Genomic DNA, 20135 nt, shown 5'->3' on the forward strand with positions numbered 1-20135 from the left:
TCTCATCATCAAAAGAACGATATATAAATGGGTCAATACATCTGATATTATATTCAGATTCACTCACTCCTGTAACTTTCCACTGTCTATGAGTAAGACATGAGATTGACACGTGAGCGGGCAACTTACCTACAGGGCGAGACCTATAAGCCAGCATTTCTAAGCACACACTAAGATGTGCTTAAGCCAGTAGCTCACATTAACTCATATCGTAGGACGTGACTCAACGTTTATCATACATGAACGCCGCTTTCTCATTCACTCCTAGACAGGATGGTTGCTGAGGGAGAAGCACAGAGTACCTGGATAAGAGGGGAGTTAGGAGAGGGATGGGGAGGGCAAAATGGGGTGTAAATGGAAAAGATAGAAGCAACAATTCAATGGGAAGCAAAGGGAAACAGAAGGGTTTATAATTTCAGAGAACTGGTGGTGTGGTGTGGTGGTGGTGTGTGTCTTGGAGTATTATGGTGCGGTGGTTGTGTGTGTCTGGCTGTGTGGTGGTGGTGTGTGTGTGTCTGTGTTGTGATGGTGTGTGGGTGTGTGGTGGGTTGTGTGTGGGTGTGATTGTGGTTGGTGGTGTGTGTGGTGTGTGGTGTTGTGGTGGTGTGGTGGGTGTTATGTGGTGGTGGTGTGTGGCTGTGGTGGTGTGTGGTGGTGGTGTGGTGTGGTGGTGTGTGGTGGGTGGGTGGGTGTGGTGTGTGGTGTGTGGTGGTGGGGTGTGTGTGGTGTGTGGTGTGGTGGTGTGTGTGGTGGTGTGGTCAGGGTGTGGTGTGGTGGTGTGATGGTGTGGTGTAGGTGTGGTGTGTGGTGGTGGTGGTTGTGGTGGGTGTGTGGTGTGGTGTGTGGTTGTGGTGGTGTGTGTGGTGTGTTGGTGTGTGTGATGGTGTGGGTGTGTGGTGGTGCTGTGGTGTGTGGTGTGTGTGTGTGATGGCATGAGACTGATGGCAGGCACACTGTGGTGATGTACCGCAGTGATATGGTGTGATTTGTGTGTAAGGTGAAGTGTGGTAGTAGTGGTGTGCTGGGTAGTGGTGTGTTGGTAGTGGTGTGTGTGTGGTAGTGTGGTGGTGTGGTGTGCAGTGTGGTGGCGGTGTTGGTAGTGTGGTGGTAGTGTGTGGTGGTAGTGGTGCAGTGGTTGGTAGTGCAGGTGTGCAGTGGCATGGTGTGCTGGCAGTGGTAGGGAAATCTAGCCTTTGTGATATGGGTGCTGTGGTGTGCAGTGCTGCCGTGTATGGTGGTATGGTGGTTGTACGAGAGGATGCAGAAGATAGAATGGTGGTTGGCAGTGGAAGCAGTGGTGGCTGTGGTGGTTGTGTTAATGGTATCAGAAATGGTGATTATTGGTTGGTGGTTGTGGTTAGTTGTGTTGACTGAGGTGGCAAGGTGGTGGCCGTTGTGGTGGTAGAGCAGCGTGGTGTGTGGTGGTTATGGTAGTGGTGGCAGATGGTGGTGGTGGTGGTAGGGACACAGTAATGATGGTAGTTATCGTGGTAAAAGTAGTGACAGAGGTGGTGATGGTAGTTAACCGTGGCAATAATAATCGTGGTAGTAATGTTGCTAGTAGTGGTTGTAGGTAGTAGTGGTGGTAGTGGTGGTGGTGGTGGTAGTGGTGATAAAGATGCGTCAGTGTCAGCAATTATAAAGCACTCTCAGTATGCAACAAAGGTCAATCAGACAAGCTACCACGACTGGTATTCAGAGCTAACTTGCAGCCAAAATGATGTCCCCAAAGCCCAGGATGTAGAGTGGAGGGAGGAATGGTATGTATGGGGGGGGTGCATGAAGAGGAGGCAAGGGGAGGGGTGCAGGGAAGAGGGAGGGGGTATGGGAAGAGGGAGGTGCATGGGAAGAGGAGGCATGGGAAGAGGAGAGGTAAGGGAAGAGGGGAGGTGCAAGAGGGAGAGGGTAATGGGATGAGGGAGGTATGGGAAGAGGGAGGTAAGAGGGGAGGGTGCATGGAAGAGGCATGGGAAGAGGGAGGTGTACATGGGAAGAGGGAGAGGTAAAGAGGAGGTGGGAAGAGGGGAGGGGTACATGGGAAGAGGAGGAGGGGTCAAGGGAAGAGGAGAGGTGCATGGAAGGAGGAGGGAGAGGAGGAAAGGAAGAGGAGGTGCATGGGGAGGTATGGGAAGAGGAGGGAAGAGGGAGGGCACATAAGAGGGAGGCAGGGGAAGAGGGAGGCATGGTAGAGGAGGGAAGAGGGAAGAGAGGTAGGGAAGAGGGGAGGTATGGAAGAGGAGGGCAAGGAAGAGGGGAGGTATGGAAGAGGGGAGGGGTAAGGAAGAGGAGGTAAGGGAAGAGGGGAGGTAAGGAAGAGAGGGGTAATGGAAGAGGGAGAGGTGGGAAGAGGGAGGTAAGGGAAGAGGGGAGGTGGGAAGAGGGAGGTGTAAGGGAAGAGGGAAGAGGGAGGTGATGAAGAGGGGAGGTATGGGAAGAGGGAGGGGAAGGGGAAGAGGGAGGGGCACATGAGAAGGGGAGACGAACGAGGGGAGAGAGAAGGCGGGGGTGAAGGAGAACGGGAGACGGGACGAGGGGAGAAGACGAGAAGGGATGGGTATGGGAACGATGGAAGATAGGAAATGAGACAGAAGGGAAAGAGGGGAGGTGTATGGTTAAATAGCAGAAACAGGGTAAAAAATTAAGGAAGAATAAAGAAAATGGAAGAGGAGAAGAGAAAGGGGGAAGGATTGTCGGGAAAAAGAGAAGCAGGAGAGATGGAAAAGGGAGGATTGTGGAAAGGAAGAGAAGAAAAAGAAAGAGGGAAAATGTGGATAGGTAAAGGAAGAAAAGAGAAGAGGGGGATAGAAGGGTAGTGGAAGGAAAGAGATAAGGGGGAATTGGAAAATAGAAGTGGAAGAATGTGACACTCAAACGGGAGAAGGGAAGTGAGGGAAAGGAACAGGAAACCAGATGAAACAAATGAGAGAGAGAGAGAGAGAGAGAGAGAGAGAGAGAGAGAGAGAGAGAGAGAGAGAGAGAGAGAGAGAGAGAGGAGAAGGAAAAGATTAAACATGGTATGGAAGACATGTGGAAAAGGAAAATGGTGTAAGGGAGAGGATGATAAGAGAAGAGGGAAAGAAGGGGGAAGAAACAAGAAAGCGATAAGAGTCGACATGGAAGAGAAGAAAGGGAAAAGACAAGGAGAAAGGATAACGAGAAGAACAGGAAAATAAATTGAGGAATGGATAAGGAAAAGAAAGATGAAGAAAGGGGAGAGGAGGTAAGAGAGACATCTGGGATAGAAGAGAGAGAAATGAGGAGCTTGGTGGGGAGGCTGGGAAGGTGAGGATGGGAGGAGAAGACTTGAGGACAGGGAGGAGGAAAGGAAAGGGGAGGAAAGGAAGGACAGGGGTGAGGATGAGATGGAGAAGATGAATGGGGAGGAGGGGAGAAGATGAGGGAGGAGGGGAGGAAGGAAAAGGAGGAGGAAGGAAGTAAGGAAGGAAGAAGGAAGGAGGGAGGGAGGAGGAGGGAGGAGGGAGAGGATTGGATAAGAGAAGAATGAAAGGGATAAGATGGGAAGGGAGGATGAAAGGGAAGGATGAGAGAGGGGGAGATGGGAAGGAGGATGAGAGGGTGAAGATGGGAGAGGAAGAGGGAAGATGGGAGGGAGAGGGAGGAGGATTGGAAAGGAGAGAATAGAGGTAAAGGATAGGAGAAGGAGAATATGGGGAGGGAAGAAATGGAGAAGATTGATGGGCGATGATGGGGAGGAGGATGGGGAAAATGGGGGAAGAGGAGGATGAAATGAGAAAGGAAAGGTGATAAGAGGGGAATGAGAGCACAATAGACAGTTAAGGGAAGCTTTGACTGTTTTTGCAGGGCCAAAAGAAGGGAAATGGGTGGTCAAAAGGGGGAAAAAATGGGGGAAATGGGTGATCACTAGAGGTAAAATGAGGTTAAGAGAGGGAGACAACAGTCCAGGAAATGGGTAGAGAGAGACATGGGTAATTGCTGAGGGGGGAATGCGAAAGGCGTTCCCAAATCATAAGAAAGCAAGGGAAGCTTGGTACCCATTCACAGCTGGGCGGTAGGGAGTCTCCAAGGCTCGAAACCAGTAAACTATAACACAAGAGGTGCTAGTCCACTGGCTGCTAAGGGAAAAATAATATGGGGAAATGGGTGATTAACAAACAGAGAGGTAGACTAAAGGAAAATTAACATCCGCAAATGGGGGGTGGAGTCGAGTGTGTGAGGCAAATGGGTGGTGAGATATGGGGAGGTAGTGTCAGCAGTGGGGGAGGGTAGTGTCAGCAGTGGGGGGAGGGTAGGTCAGCAGTGGGAGGGTAGTGCCAGCAGTGGGGAGGGCAGTAACAGCAGTGGGGGAGGGTAGTGCAGCAGTGGGGAGGGAGAAAGCCGCAGTGGGGAGGTGAGGCCAGCAGTGGGGAGGGTAGTGTCAGCAGTGGGGGAGGAGAAAAGCAGCAGTGGGGGAGGGTAGTGTCAGCAGTGGGGGGGAGGGTAGCAGCAGTGGGGAGGTAGTGTCAGCAGGGGGAGGGTAGTGGGCAGTGGGGGAGGGTAGTACCAGCAGTGGGGGAGGGTAGTGTCAGCAGTGGGGAGGGTAGAGTCAGCAGTGGGGAGGGTAGTGTCAGCAGGGGGGGGAGGTAGGGTCAGCAGTGGGGAGGGTAGTGCCAGAAGTGGGGAGGGTAGTATCAGCAGGGGGGGAGGGTAGTGTCAGCAGTGGGGAGGGTAGTACCAGCAGGGGAGGGTACTGCCAAATGAGATTACCAGGAAGAGGAGTGCCAGGGTGAGAAGAATGCCAACAGAAGATAGTGCCAGGGAAGAGCCAAGTGAAGTGTCAGAGAAGAAAGCAGAAGGAGTGCGAAGTGTCAGGGGAGGATAGTTCCAGAATGCGGAGAATGCTAGAATATCATGAGGAAGGCTGAGCAGGAGAGGGAGATGCAAGGCCAGGAAAGGGAGAGTGCCAGGAGAGGGAGAGTGCCAGTAGTGCAAGAGAGGGAGAGTGCCAGTAGTGCCAGGGAGAGGGAGAGTGCCAGTAAAAGCAGGAGAGAGAGTGCCAGTAGGCAGCAGGAGAGGGAGAGTGCCAGTAGTGCCAGGAAAGGGAGAGTGTCAGGAGAGGGACAGTGCCAGTAGTGCCAGGAGAGGGACAGCTAGTAAAGCAGGAGAGGGACAGCCAGTAGTGCCAGTAGTGCCAGTGAGGGAGAGTGCCAGTAGTGCCAAGAGAGGGAGAGTGCCAGTAGTGACAGGAGGAAGAGCGCCAGTAGTGCCAGGAGAGGGAGAGTGCCAGTAGTGCCAAGAGGAGAGTGGCCAGTAGTGCCAGGAGAGGAGAGTGCCAGTAAAAGCAGGAAAGGGAGAGTGCCAGGGAAAGGGAGAGTGCCAGTAGTGCCATGTGAGGGAGAGTGCCAGTAGTGCCAGGAAAGGTATGTGTTGGTCGGCTTGTAAATCCGATTAACAACTTCCAACACTTTTTACATTCTGTTATTTTTGCCCTTTGCTTTGTTTTCGCTCAAAGATGAACCAATCACAGACGAGCGTGAATATCGCCAGTTCTCATTTATCAGTGGGTAAAAACATCACGAAAACAAAACATTTCAACATTATAACATACGATGATACCCCCAACATTTTTTTTAATACGTGTCTATGTTATATACGAGTACTTAGACACTTAAATATTATGTAAATTTTATATTGATTTAACAGTTGCCAAAGAGCTTATACTAACACACAAACGTACACAGAAAAAAACTTATTACATTAAAAATATCAACACAAGTCAATAATATTACAATAATTTTTAATATTAATTCAACAATATCAAGTAATACTAAAACACAAACGTAAATATTACATCACATCAAACCTTAATCTCAAACACACACATTGACACACAGAAAAAAATATTATATCACACTTAACAATTATTTCACAATGAGGCTAATGATATTAACACACAGAGGCAGGGAAATATGTTTTTTATAGTCACTATGTAATGACGGAATTAGTATTGACAGAGTGATATATTCTTCCCCCAGATATATATATTATTCCCTAGATAGATATATTTTTCCCCCAGATAGATATATTCTTCCCCCAGATAGATATATTCCTCCCCCAGATAGATATAGTCTTCCCATAGATAGATATTTCTCCCCCAGATAGATACATTCCTCCCTAGATAGATATTCCTCCCCTAGTAATGACAACAAGAAGTTATAGCTTATTGTATTGTACTATTGTATATGATATAAAATAATGCAAGTGTATAAAATTAACAAACATAAATATATACCATATATCTATGGGATAAAAATATGAAAAGGAAAATGAGACTGAATTCCTCACCTGACTCGTCCTGACCTGACCCGACTTGACCTGACCTACCGTAATCCTAGCAGAGGTTTGTGTTGCCAATTTGTACTACTAACATTCAATGCTCGTTTTTTCCACAATATCTTTTCAAACAACAAATCGCTGTATTTTTTTATGCTGTTGTTATTATTAAGACAGAAAGTGTTTATTGTTTGAGGTTTACTCGACACGCACTCTAACACACTCTTACAAGGTTTACAGGACACGCACTCTAACACACTCTTACAAGGTTTACAGGACACGTACTTTAACACACTCTTACAAGGTTTACAGGACACACCTCTAACACACTCTTACAAGGTTTACAGGACACGTAACCTAACACACACTCTTACAAGGTTTACAGGACACTCTAACACTCTCTTACAAGGTTTACAGGACACGTACTCTAACACACTCTTACAAGGTTTACAGGACACTTAATCTAACACACTCTGTATATACTTTTGTCTAATCGTGGCTTTAAAAACATTAATTTCCTCTGGGTTATGTCTCAAGTCCATTACAATCTTGTGACTCCTTAACATACTGATGAGAAACACGACTATGTTATTGCCACGTTGACCTCTGTGTGTGTGTGTATATAAACGTTTGATGAAAGGTAAACAAAGGTATTCTGATATAGATACTCATTATGTCGTAAATACACCTTAGTTCTACCTTCCTTTAGACACATAAGCATAATGTAACACTGCCTGTGATAAATGTTAACCCGATGATAAATATTAACTTAGGGATGAACTGATGATAGATTAATAAAGTTAATGTTTGAGTAGGAAATAATGGAGAAAAAATTTGAGGTCAAATTAACACTGACACTTCAGGTCAAGTTAGGTTGACTTCGGTGACTTTTAACCTGTTTCCAGGAAGTGAAGTGAGAGGTCCAGGAGGTTGTGGCCTCACGAGGAACATGTATAACGTTGTTCTCCCGTACATGTTATTGTTCTTTCAAGATAACTTAAATACGGCGAAAAGATCGAGCTACTGTGTTCAATGTTCTTGTGAGTTCTCCTTAATAAAACATTATCTTTCTTTAAACAAACACTAGTACTGTGACTCTGGCGTTTAGTGACCTCCTGAGTAGTCCAGGTAGAGTGTCAGTTACAATTTGTACATCCATGAAGAATAAATGTTACGTTACAGTACACACAAGAGTAACTGTCACTTATAGTTTGTAAAGAAAACGGCGATAAGTTGGTATAAATAAGCTTAAAAAAAAGGAAAAAGTGTCATGTGGAAAAGTAAAAAGTGAAAGTAAAAAGTGAAAGTGGTTCTCATATATGGACACACAGGGAGGCACTGTAGTTGATCACTGTAACTTCCCTCAAATAAAATATTAAGTACTTATTCAAAGCTGTATGAACTGGGGGGGGTGCCCTGGGAGCAAACTACCGTCACTTAGTACAAGATACGAGTACTGCTTCCTACTCATACGCAATCCAAAATCTTACCTCAAAAACAAAACACTTAGAGCCGTATTTGTACAGCACATACGCCCTTAGTAAAAAAAAGGAACTAAAATATAATCAGGTAATTTAAATTCCAGTATAAATAAACCCACGGAGTTACTTAAGTATGTGTGGACGGAGGGACGGACAGACAGACAGACAGACATATAGAAAGACGGATATATGTGTAAATCGATAGGCCTTCTTTCATAAGCAATGGGTAGCATAAATACCGGAATTGGAGTAATTTATAGTTTACATTTACAGGTGAAAAAAAGTTATATACAAATAATGAGATGACCGACAACATCACCACACAGTACCTGCCGACGGTCGCTGCCTCCTGACGGTGAACTAACACACGGCAACTTACCTGTGGGGGAGAAAATATACATTAGTGTTTTATTCTCACACACACACAAGCTTCTTATGGTTCTATGGAATATGATAAGAGCAAATACAAAAGTAAGAGACATACCCACCCACCCACCCACCCACAACCACCCACCAACCAACCACCCATCCTCCCATATGCCCCATCAGGTATATATATATGTGTGTGTGGGGGAAGCAGCTGCAACCAATCATTAAGGAGAGCCAACCATAACAAGGTGGTCAAGGCTCTCGCCCAGCCCCCTGAAGACAGATTCCTTCCAGTCCTAAAGTTGCATTACCTTCTTAATTATTGGGCATCATGGGCTGGTTCCCAGTAAATTCTAACCCATGCTTGTGTGGAGGATGGGGGGTGGATGGGGGGTGAAGGGTGGGGGGTGAGGAGGGAGGGAGGAGGGTGGGGTGGGGTAGAGGTGTAGAAAGGAAGGGTGAAGTGGGGGTGAGAAGAGGAAGGATGGGATGGTATGGGGTGAGATGAAGATGGGGGAGGAGGGATGAGATGGAAGAATGAAAGACAATTGGAGGAGGGAAAAGGCAATAGATAATGAATGAAGGAAAAATGAAGAAGGTGGGTAAAGGGAGGAAGGGAAGTAAGAGAGAAGAGGTGAAGAGAGAGGGAGGTAGTGAAAAGGAAGGATAATAGGGTGGAAGAGAGAAGGTAAGAAAGAAGGAGGGACTAAGATAAAGGGAAAAGGGATTGTGATAGGAAGGAAAATGAAAAATGGGAGAAACGAAGAATAGGAGGAAGGAAGAATAAGGGGGTAAAGTAATGCAATATGGGAAGAGGAAAGGGGAGCAACAGTTTGAACAGAGAGGGAAAGAAATGGAGGTAATATAAAGAAAGTGTGAAGAGGAGATGGAGATTAGTATTAAATAGGGAAGAGAGGAAAGGTTAGAGAGGGTGGAAGGAGGAGAAAGGAGAAGGATGATGATGAGGAGATAAACAAGTGAACAAGAGAACAAACGCCTAAAATATAACAAGTTAGAGGAAAAGTGATGTGAGAGAGAGAGAGAAGAGAGAGAGAGAGAGAAAGAGAGAGAGAGAGAGAGAGAGAGAGAGAGTGTCGTGACAGGTACCCACACTGGCACCATAATATACCTGCTTTTATAACCTAACCTGTTGTACATTTCTCCCTCAAACCAAATTCAACATTTTTCATCATCAAGAACCGCGTCAGCCAACACGCAGGGGCTTATACCTCTCTGTGCCAGGCGTGCCAACATGTTTTGTATTAAGCGTGCCAACATGTTTGTATCAGGTGTCAACATGTTTGTATCAGGCGTGCCAACATGTTTTATCAGGTGTGTCAACATGTTTGTATCAGGTGCCAACATGTTTGTATCAGGTGTGTCAACATATTTTTATCAGGTGTACCAACATGTTTACAAAAAACACCAACAACACCATCAGTGTGTCAACATGTTTGTATCATGTGTACCAACATGTTTGTATCATGTGTCAACATGTTTGTATCAGGTGTGTCAACATGTTTGTATCATGTGTACCAGTGTGTCAACATGTTTGTATCATGTACCAACATGTTTGTATAATATGTGTACCAACATGTTTGTATCATGTGTACCAACATGTTTGTATCAGGCGTTCCAACCTGTCACTGTCCACACAGCACACAACTCCGACTCTCAATGCGTGTGTGTGTGTGGTGGAGCCGAATTCTTTATCGTCTAAACCCAAATTTATGTACAAGAGGCTAAGAAAATAGAGCCTAGAGTATTTTATTGTGCTTAACCTGGTGGCCGAGTAGCCTTGGGGGACCACCGCGACAAAAGGAGAAATGAAAGATCGGTTCTGGTTTTAACAGGGGGAGGGGAGGGGGGGGAGAGGTAAAGTTTCAGGATTGGGATCCGCTTAGGGCCTCTCATTTACGAGAGCGTTGCGCTTTGTTTCTCCTCTCTCTCTCTCCTCTTGGTAGGTTTTTCGGGTTTTTCTCCTTTAGATGGTAGTAATGGTCAAGGTTCTTTTATCATATATTAATTATTATTTTTCAGCATTTCTTAATTATTTTTTCCTTATTTCTCATTCATCGATTTCTAATATATATCAATCAACTATCCTCACTATTTTTCAGTTACCCCTTTCTAATGATTCTCAATTATTAACGTTTTTTTATTATTTCTCAATTATCATTTTAGTATTTCTCAATAATCTATTTTTAACATACATATAAGACCAGGGTGACTGTGCTAACTAGGGTGACTGTGCTAACTAGGGTGACTGTGCTAACTAGGGTGACTGTGCTAGCTAAGGAACTGTGCTGCTAGGACTGTGCTAACTAGGGTGACTGTTAACTAGGTGACTGTGAACTAGGTGACTGTGCTAACTTAGGGTGACTGTGCTAACTAGGCGTGCTAGCTAGGTGACTCAAGAATAGGGTGACTGTGCTAACTAGGGATGAGCATGATTGTGACCAAGACTTTGAGAATCTATACTATTAATTATTCAAGTTGGTTATTCTGAAAAATTTGTGAAGGAATACGTCAACATAAAGACGTTTGATATTCATTACAATTACGTCTACCACTCGTGTGTCGTCTAAGAAAGCAGAGAAAGTATTGAAATTAGAAAGTAGAGAAAGTTTTGACATTAGAAAGTAGAGAAAGTATTGAAATTAGAAGGCAGAGGAAGTATTGAAATTTGAAAAAGTGAAAAAAGAAGAAAGTATCAGAAAATATAATGAACAAAGGTTAGCTAAAAAGGAAATACAAACAAATTGTTAAGGAATACAGAAAACGGAAATTGCTTCATGTCACCGAAAAATTGACGCTGAGGGTTATTTATTTTTTGTTTTTGTTTAATCGCAACTAATTAAATTTAAATAGTAGAAAATGTACGTAGGGAGAGAAGAAGGGTGAGAAGGGGAGAGGAGAAGAGAGAGAGAGGGAGGAGGAAAAGGAAGAGAGAGATGATGAGAGGGAGAGAAGAAGGGAGAGAGGAGGAAGAGAAAGGAAGAAAGAAGTGTTTAGATGATAAGCTCCAGCCAATATATAAGTCACACACACACACACACACACACACACACACACACACACACCAAAAACACAAACACCACACACACACACACACACCTTCCATTGTCTAGCCGAGTCTAAACACTTTGAATTATTTGCGAAAGAAAGAAAAACATCCTTCTGCAAACAGTCCCACAATCTCTCCTTCCTAGCTAATGACCAAGTCTGACCTGACCTGACCTGACCTGACCTCGCTAACACGGCACCAACGACCCACTTTTCACTAACGCTAAACAAGGTTGGTGGTGATTGCTGAGTTGGTTATAATGAGACACACCAGCTGGTAGATGTGTGGTGGTGAAGACTGAACAAGTGGCAGGGGGTGACAGTAGGGGTGGGGTGACAGTAGGGGATGGGGGAGGAGGGGAGGTATTAAGGGAATGGGGAGAGAGGCGTTCTAGTCTCCACTCTGTCATATTCCTTTAGGTGGAAAAAGAAAGGGAGGGAGGGAGGGGAAAGGAGGATAGTGGTGGTGGTGGTTAGGGGAGGAGGAAGGATGGAGGGAGAACATTGGGGGCTGGAGGGAGGGGGAGGCAGGAGAGGCATGGATAGAAGAGGGAGGAAGGGAGCATAAACGGAGGTAGAGAAGGTGACAGTGGGAAGGGAGGGAGGGAGAGGACATGGTGGGAGGAAGAAGAGCATAAAGAGAAAGAAGGAAGGAGGGAGAGAAAGTGGGAGGGAAAGATGGAGGGAAGAGGAGAGAAGGAGGGTGGAAGTCAGTCTCTTGTCCTTAGAATATGAAGTCAGACTAAGAGGCACGAGGGAGAGGTGGGGGGCAACGGGGGGGAGGGAGAGAAGGGTGGGGGAAAAGAGTAGGGAGGGAGGAGAGAAGGTGAGGGGAAGGGGGAGGAGCAGGAGGGGAGGTAAGAGGGGAGAAGTTGGGTCTGTTTGCAAACTAATTTATTCAGGCGGCGTCTTAGAAATACCCCACAATAAAAAGGGGCTTATTTCAAATGCTGTTGATATTAAATGCACAACTTTATATAACCGCGTTAGGAGAGAGACGGTATAGTGGGCCAGGATTAACATATGGCTTATGTCTCCTATAATAACGACGACGATGGTGATGAAAAAATAAATAAATAAATAAATAAATAATAATAATAATAATAATAAATACAACTACTTTACCTTAAGATATTCGTTCAATTTATATCATATTACAAAATTATGTTACAAAATGATAACAAAGATTCTAGAATGTTATATGGTGTTGTTTTAACTTTCGTCTGGCAGTTAGGAGGTTTTTTTTTCATCTTACGATCATCTGATAATCTGTCTCTTGATCGGTTTAGCTGTTAAAAACTGTGTATAATGAATAAAACACTGTGTATAATGAACAAATATCACGTGTGTATAATGAACAAATATCACTGTGTATAATGAACAAATATCACGTGTGTATAATGAACAAATATCACGTGTGTATAATGAACAAATATCACGTGTGTATAATGAACAAATATCACGTGTATAATGAACAATATCACGTGTGTATAATGAACACACACACACACACACACACACACACACACACACACACACACTCACTCGTTCTGGTCATCACACCTGTCCAATTTACATTCTTGAACATTCGCCGCAATGCCAAGGTGAAAGATCTTTAAGATAATACCGGTGGGGGGGCGGTGAGGGAAGGAATTGTGGGGGTGGGGGGGTGTAAAGAAAGGGGAGGGAGGAGGTAACAGTAAGTGCGGAGGTGGAAGGAGGAAGGTCGGAGGAGGAGGGTGGGGGAGGAAAAGAAAAAGTAAGGGGTCTGGAGGGAGGGAGGGGAGGGTGATAGAGGTGGAGTGTGTTGGGTGGAGGGTGAGGGGTGTGGGGCGGAGGAGTTCTTTTGTACTGGGGTGGAGAAGGATGGGGGGAGGAGGTTGTGTGTGGGGGGCGAGGGGGGAGGGGAGGTCGTTTGTACTGGGGGTGAAAGGGAGATTGTTTGCACCTTTTTTTAGATTTTCCCATTCTTCCTCCATCCATCCCTACCCTTCCCTGAACTACAAATGGAAAAAAATAGAGATTAGGTCAAGAATAGGTACATGTGTCTTCCCTATTCATGTACTCTTAACACCCTATTCACTCCTCATCCTTATCCTTCTCCCCCCCCTCTTCCCTACTCTTTCACTCTAGCTATGAATAGGCCAGCGAGAAGAGAATAAGCACAATAATAAATATTTTTTATCTGCCTATTCGTGCTTCAGATTTACCCTCTCACCCTTCCCCTCCTTTTCCTCCTTTTCTGTTTATCTTTCCCTTAAGCTCTCTTTCCCTACCCCCCTTACCTTATTCCCCATCTCCCTTACCCTCTCCATTCCCCTTTCACGTTATTCTCTCTTTCCTCACCCCAACTCTCACCCCACCCCTTTCCCCTACCCTTTATTATAACCCCATTTTCCCCTACCTTCTATGGAATCCCTCCCTCCCCCCCCCCACCTCAACTCTCACTTCTCTCCTTCCTCCCCTACGATAAACCTTCATTCCCTCGCCCCTATCCCCACCTCTCCTTCCTCCCCCTTTTCCCTCCCCCCGTTTCTACACTCCTAGCCTCCCCCTCCTCTACATTCTATCTATCCCTCCCCTTACACTTCCACCTTCCTCTACCCCCTCGCCCCCCAGGAGTGGGCCAGAACCAACAATTCGAGACAGAGGGGTGAAGCCCCCCCAAGCCATAAAAACATCTGTCTTTGTGTGCCTCAGACAATACCTCCTACTCCATCCCCCCTCCTATCCTTCTTCCCCCTCCCCTCTTCCCATATTTATTTACTCTATGTATAAAAGCACTGGTCATATTTTTTCCTCTCCTCGCCGTCACCTACCCCTCCCTCCCCATCTCTTTCCCTCCCTTCCTCCCCTCTTCCACCTCTCCTCCTCTCACCATCTTCCCTCTCCCCCCATTTTCCCCCCTCCCCTCTCTTCCCTATCTTTCGCCTCCCTCCCCTCTCCTTCCCCTTCTCGCAATGTTATTTACCCTAACGTATAAAGCACCGAGTCTCTTTTTCCTCTCCTCCTTCACCTCTTCCCTACTCTTCTTGCTCCTCCTCCATATTCTTCTTCTTCTTCTTTTTCCTCCTCCTCTCTCCATGCGCAAACGGAGGCATCTGGATCACCTTCTCTTCCTCCACCTCTTAACACCTTAAACATATTCATTCCCCTAAAATACATCCCTAAAATGACATCATGTTTTGTTCCCTAAAATCTCACCAGTTTTGTTCCTTAAAATAACCACGTGAGCTCTTAAAACATCTTCCGTAATCCCTAAAACATCCCCTTAATCCCTAAAACATCCCCTTAATCCCTAAAACATCCCCTTAATCACTAAAACATCCCCTTAATCCCTAAAACATCCCCTTAATCCCTAAAGCATCCCCTTTTCCCCTCTCACAACCCATAATCCCCATCTTCCACTTCCAAACCCCTTAAATCACCCCATAGATCCCTCTTCCCTCTCCCAAAACCCCAACCGCCCCTCCTCTCCTCTACACCCTTTCCCCACCCCCCCTCCACCACCTGTCCCTCTCTCTTCCACACCTCCACCTTCTCCTTACACCCCCTGCCCACTTTCTTCCACACCTCCACCTTCCCCCTACACCCCCTCCCCAAACACTCTTCCACACTGCACACCTTCCACTCCACACCACCCTCCCCCAATTTCCATACCACCTCCTACACTCTTTCCACACTACCACCTCTCATACTTCCTTCCACACTTCCATTAATTCCCCACACCTGAACGTGGAAAATTAAATCAAACACGCTCAAAAATTAATGAATGCGGGAAATCGGATATACATTTACCTGCATTTTGGCAATACTGTAAAACCAACCAAATTAAATCTAATATATTCGAGGGAAATTACAAACTTTTCATTGAGTGGAACACCAGGTTTTGATATATTGAAGGTCGAAGTAATTATTGTTGTTGGTGTCGGAAATGATATTAATATAAACAAAATTCTTAATATCTTGGGGAGGTAAAAATTTAATTAAGATTTATATTTTCTAGTATCGTATTATTTTTTTTTTTAATTGTATTTTCAAATTTCTTCATATTTATAAATTCTTGATATGATAAATTTTTCACATTACTGTAATTTGAATGGGGTAAAAAAATTAAAAGAAAACATACTGAAAATCAAATATTATTTCTTTCGATTACTATTTCAAAATTGTCTGGGTGTATGAGTGTAGTCAGTTGTAGTACCTATACCCTGAAATATGATCAAAGTTACATAATTCAAAGTTAATGTATATGTATTCAATATTTTTGTGTTAAACGTCTAAATAATTATGATGTATAAATATCTATAATTTTTAAGAACTTTAAGCTAAGTGACAACATTATATCAAAGGGGGTGAAAACGACACAATAAAACTTAACCTAACCCAACACGACATAACCTAACCTAACCTAACCTAACCTAACCTAACCTAACCTAACATAACCTAACCTAACCTAACCCAACACGACATAACCTAAATTAACACAACAAAAAAACAACACGACAAAACACAACTAAACATAACCTAACACGACACAACACAACTTAACACAATACAACACAGCTTAACTTAACACAACACAACCCAACTTAACACAACACAACCCAACTTAACACAACACAACCCAACTTAACACAACACAACCCGACTTGACACAACACAACCCGACTTAACACAACACAACCCGACTTAACACAACACAACCCGACTTAACACAACACAACCCATCTTAACACAACACAACCCAACGCACACAACACAACTCCAATTTAACACAACACAACCCAACTTAACACAACACAGACTTCCAACTAAAACTACGTACCAGCACTACCTTCAGGGGAGGTGGTATGGGGGAAGGAGGGTAGGGGGAGGAGGGTAAGGAGGAGGAGGGTAAGGGGAGGAGGGAGGGGGGAGGAGGATGGGGACACCACTTGGGAATTTAGGAGATACAGGTAGATATTCCATTCTCCCCCAAGGTAGGGAGAAAGGGAGAGGGTCAGAGACGGAAGAGGAGAGGATGAGGAGGAGGACGCAAGAAGAGGAGGAGGAGGAGGAGGAGGAGGAGGAGGAGGTAGGGGCGAGAGAATATGCCGCCCAGCGTAAGTATATCATTCGTCATATGTACCGTATAGTGTTGTGTAGGGTGGTGGTGAGGAGGTGGTGGTAGTATGGTATTGGTGGTAGTGTGGTGGTGGTGTGGTAGTGGTGTGAAGTATGGTTATGTGGTGGTGTGGTCGTGGTTGGAGTGTAAGGTGTGGAGATGGTAGTGGTTGAAGTGTGAGGTCTGGTGGTGGTGGTTGAACTTTGAGGTGAAGTGGCAGTGTGGTGGTAGTGTGCGGTATGGTGGTGGTAGTGATCGAGCTGCGACGTGTGCTGGTAGTGTGCAGTGTGGTGGTGTAGTGGAAGTGTGAAATGCGGCTGGTAATATGATGTTGTGGTTATGGTGACGATGGGTGGTAGTGGTTGTAGTGGCAATGAATGGTGATAGTTGTGGTGACAGTTTCTGGTAGTAGTAATAGTGGCGTTGAATGGTGGTAAAAAATAAAGGTCATGTTTGAACAATCATAGTTGGCAAGTCTGGACATTTTCTTGCACCAAATAAAAACAATAACAAACTAAATAACAATCACTGCTCAATCTATCCCCCTACAAAACCAATCACCAAGCCACAATCACCACATAGTTTTTATATCTAATAAACAGCTAATGACTCGTAAACAATGACTCGTAAACAATAATAAATACATGGATATTTAAAACAATGATCTGGTCTCCTACTAAAGAAAACTGGGCGCGACACTCCACTCCCTACTGTAATATTGACGCGGTGTCTGATTGGTCTGTGCAATATTTACCTAGCATATGATTGGCTACTGTATTATTGACCTCGGTTGTGATTGGATTCTTTGATACAGAGCTCGACTACACAAACGTTTCGTGTATTGAAAAATAATTATCAAACGTGATTATTATTCCAGTATAGGAAGTTAATTACTGGAACCCAAGAGAACACGAGTTATATCTGGGTGGTGAACAAGACGGGTCAGTAGAACAGATAAAGAGGAACAATATACTGAACACTGAACATGGCGGAGAATATTCATTAGTGTTGTACTGTTCCAGCTCCGGCTATAACTAAACTCCTGTTCTTCTCAAGCTAAGTTTGTGCTGGTAATTACTGAAATAATATATTACCGCTACTGTACAAAGAGGTGCATGGCGTTACAGGGAAGATAAGACTGCCTGACAGCACTGTAAACCTGAGAGATTGTAAGGTACGATTGTTAAGAGACCGCAACACATTACCGCAGAGTTTACTGTTTGCAGAGAGCGGACTGTAAACATGAAGTATTATATCGTTGCAAACTTGAATGATTGCAAAGGTGTGACTGGAAACACATCACACTATGGCGTCACACTAAAGCGCCACTACAGAGCTGATAGCTCGCTTAATTATTTCAGCTTAGTCGGTGTAACTTAACAGTTAACCAGCTGGATTACGTCCCCACGAAGCTAAATAGCTGTGTGACTTCAAACAGCTAACGAACTAGGTGATGGTACCATATTCTGACAAGCTGAACTGTGCCACCACAGTCCTAATATGTTGCATGCTGTCACTTCTGCTAATATGTGCATGCTGTCACTTCTGCTAATATGTTGCATGCTGTCACTTCTGCTAATATGTTGCATGCTTTCACCTCTGCTAATATGTTGCATGCTGTCACCTCTGCTAATATGTTGCATGCTGTCACCTCTGCTAATATGTTGCATGCTGTCACTTCTGCTAATATGTTGCATGCTGTCACCTCTGCTAATATGTTGCATGCTTTCACCTCTGCTAATATGTTGCATGCTGTCACCTCTGCTAATATGTTGCACACTGTCACCAGTTAATATGTTGCATGGTGCCACCATAGAGCTAAATGCTGCACGGTGCCACCAAAAGGCCACTATATGCCAGCCAGCTTCACCACAAACATTAGCAGCCACCACCATGAAGCAAACAAACTGCATGGCCACCACAAATATTAAAAATTCACGACACAACTAAGCAAACCTCATGACCACACCTTGACGTCACCATAAGCTAATACGCTGCATGACGCCATAAGAAACATAACAAGGACGTCAATGACAGCTAACACACGACATACTATCAGCACAAAGCTAATAAGGATGTCAGTAATAATAACAAAAACAAGCTTCCAACATGCTGAATGACGTCACAGGTAAGATTAAAAATTGCTTAATGTTGCGTCAAATGAATCAATTGCATGTGTGTGTAATAATGAGGAGGTTGCATGACAGGTCCGCCAGACGTAATGCCTCGGTGAGTCCTCTCTTATTTAAGTCAACAACACCTGCTGGCTGGCTGGCTGACTCGCGTGTTAACTTACAGCAGGTTATATTAAATCTTAGTGTATTGTTACATTACTCCAACACACACACACACACACAGACAGACACACACACACACACACACACACAGTTGAAGATATGGTATAGGAGACACCGTGTCACACCTCCAGTCAACATCAGTCACACGGAGACACTGGTGGCAGGAACAACATTGACTCTTGGATATATAGCGAGAGGGAGGAGACTTCTTAGGCACCGTGACCTCTGACCTACTGACATGTGATCTCTGACTTGACACTGACCTCATAATAATGACGTCTGACTTACTGGCCTTTGATCTACTTCCCTTGTCTCTTGATCTACTTCCCTTGACCTTTGATCTACTTCCCCTGACCTTTGATCTACTTCCCCTGACCTTTGATCTACTTCCCTTGACCTTTGATCTATTTCCCTTGTCTCTTGATCTACTTCCCCTGACCTTTGATCTATTTCCCTTGTCTCTTGATCTACTTCCCCTGACCTTTGATCTACTTCCCTTGACCTTTGATCTATTTCCCTTGACCTTTGATCTACTTCCCTTGACCTTTGATCTACTTCCCTTGACCTTTGATCTACTTCCCTTGACCTTTGATCTACTTCCCCTGACCTTTGATCTACTTCCCTTGACCTTTGATCTACTTCCCTTGACCTTTGATCTATTTCCCTTGACCTTTGATCTACTTCCCTTGACCTTTGATCTACTTCCCTTGACCTTTGATCTACTTCCCTTGACCTTTGATCTACTTCCCTTGACCTTTGATCTACTTCCCCTGACCTTTGATCTACTTCCCTTGTCTCTTGATCTACTTCCCTTGTCTCTTGATCTACTTCCCTTGACCTTTGATCTACTTCCCTTGTCTCTTGATCTACTTCCCCTGACCTTTGATCTACTTCCCCTGACCTTTGATCTACTTCCCTTGACCTTTGATCTATTTCCCTTGACCTTTGATCTACTTCCCTTGACCTTTGATCTACTTCCCTTGACCTTTGATCTACTTCCCTTGACCTTTGATCTACTTCCCCTGACCTTTGATCTACTTCCCTTGACCTTTGATCTACTTCCCTTGACCTTTGATCTACTTCCCCTGACCTTTGATCTACTTCCCTTGTCTCTTGATCTACTTCCCTTGACCTTTGATCTATTTCCCTTGTCTCTTGATCTACTTCCCCTGACCTTTGATCTATTTCCCTTGTCTCTTGATCTACTTCCCTTGACCTTTGACCTCCCATTACCTCCCTTCCAGGTAAACACAAATGTGCACCAGAGCTCAGGTGACTTCCATCCATCCAAGACAACACACACACACACACACAGAGGGGGGTGTACATGGTGCGCATGGTGGGGGCTGGAGGTGAGAGTCAGAATTACTTCACATAAACCAGGTGATAAATCTTAATTAAGCAGACGATTGTTACTACCTTGAGGACGTGATGATAGATTTATGTCGACGAACTACTCTCTCTCTCTCTCTCTCTCTCTCTCTCTCTCTCTCTCTCTCTCTCTCTGTTCTCCTCCACTCTCTC

The 20135-nt window shown here is 44.7% G+C and overlaps 1 protein-coding gene across 1 annotated transcript; it reads right to left on the reverse strand.

Annotated features, from left to right (window-relative positions):
- Positions 1-18271: 18271 nt before the first annotated feature.
- Positions 18272-19848, reverse strand: LOC121875222 (serine/threonine-protein kinase PRP4 homolog; the record flags this gene model as incomplete). The annotated part of the gene is made up of 2 exons (XM_042379683.1): positions 18272-18351; positions 18900-19848. Coding segments are annotated over 2 exons (1029 nt in total), but the record flags the coding sequence as incomplete, so codon positions are not given.
- Positions 19849-20135: the final 287 nt, after the last annotated feature.

The sequence above is a fragment of the Homarus americanus genome, unplaced genomic scaffold (genome assembly GCF_018991925.1).
Source record: "Homarus americanus isolate GMGI-L3 unplaced genomic scaffold, GMGI_Hamer_2.0 scaffold16280, whole genome shotgun sequence".
NCBI lineage: Eukaryota > Metazoa > Arthropoda > Malacostraca > Decapoda > Nephropidae > Homarus > Homarus americanus.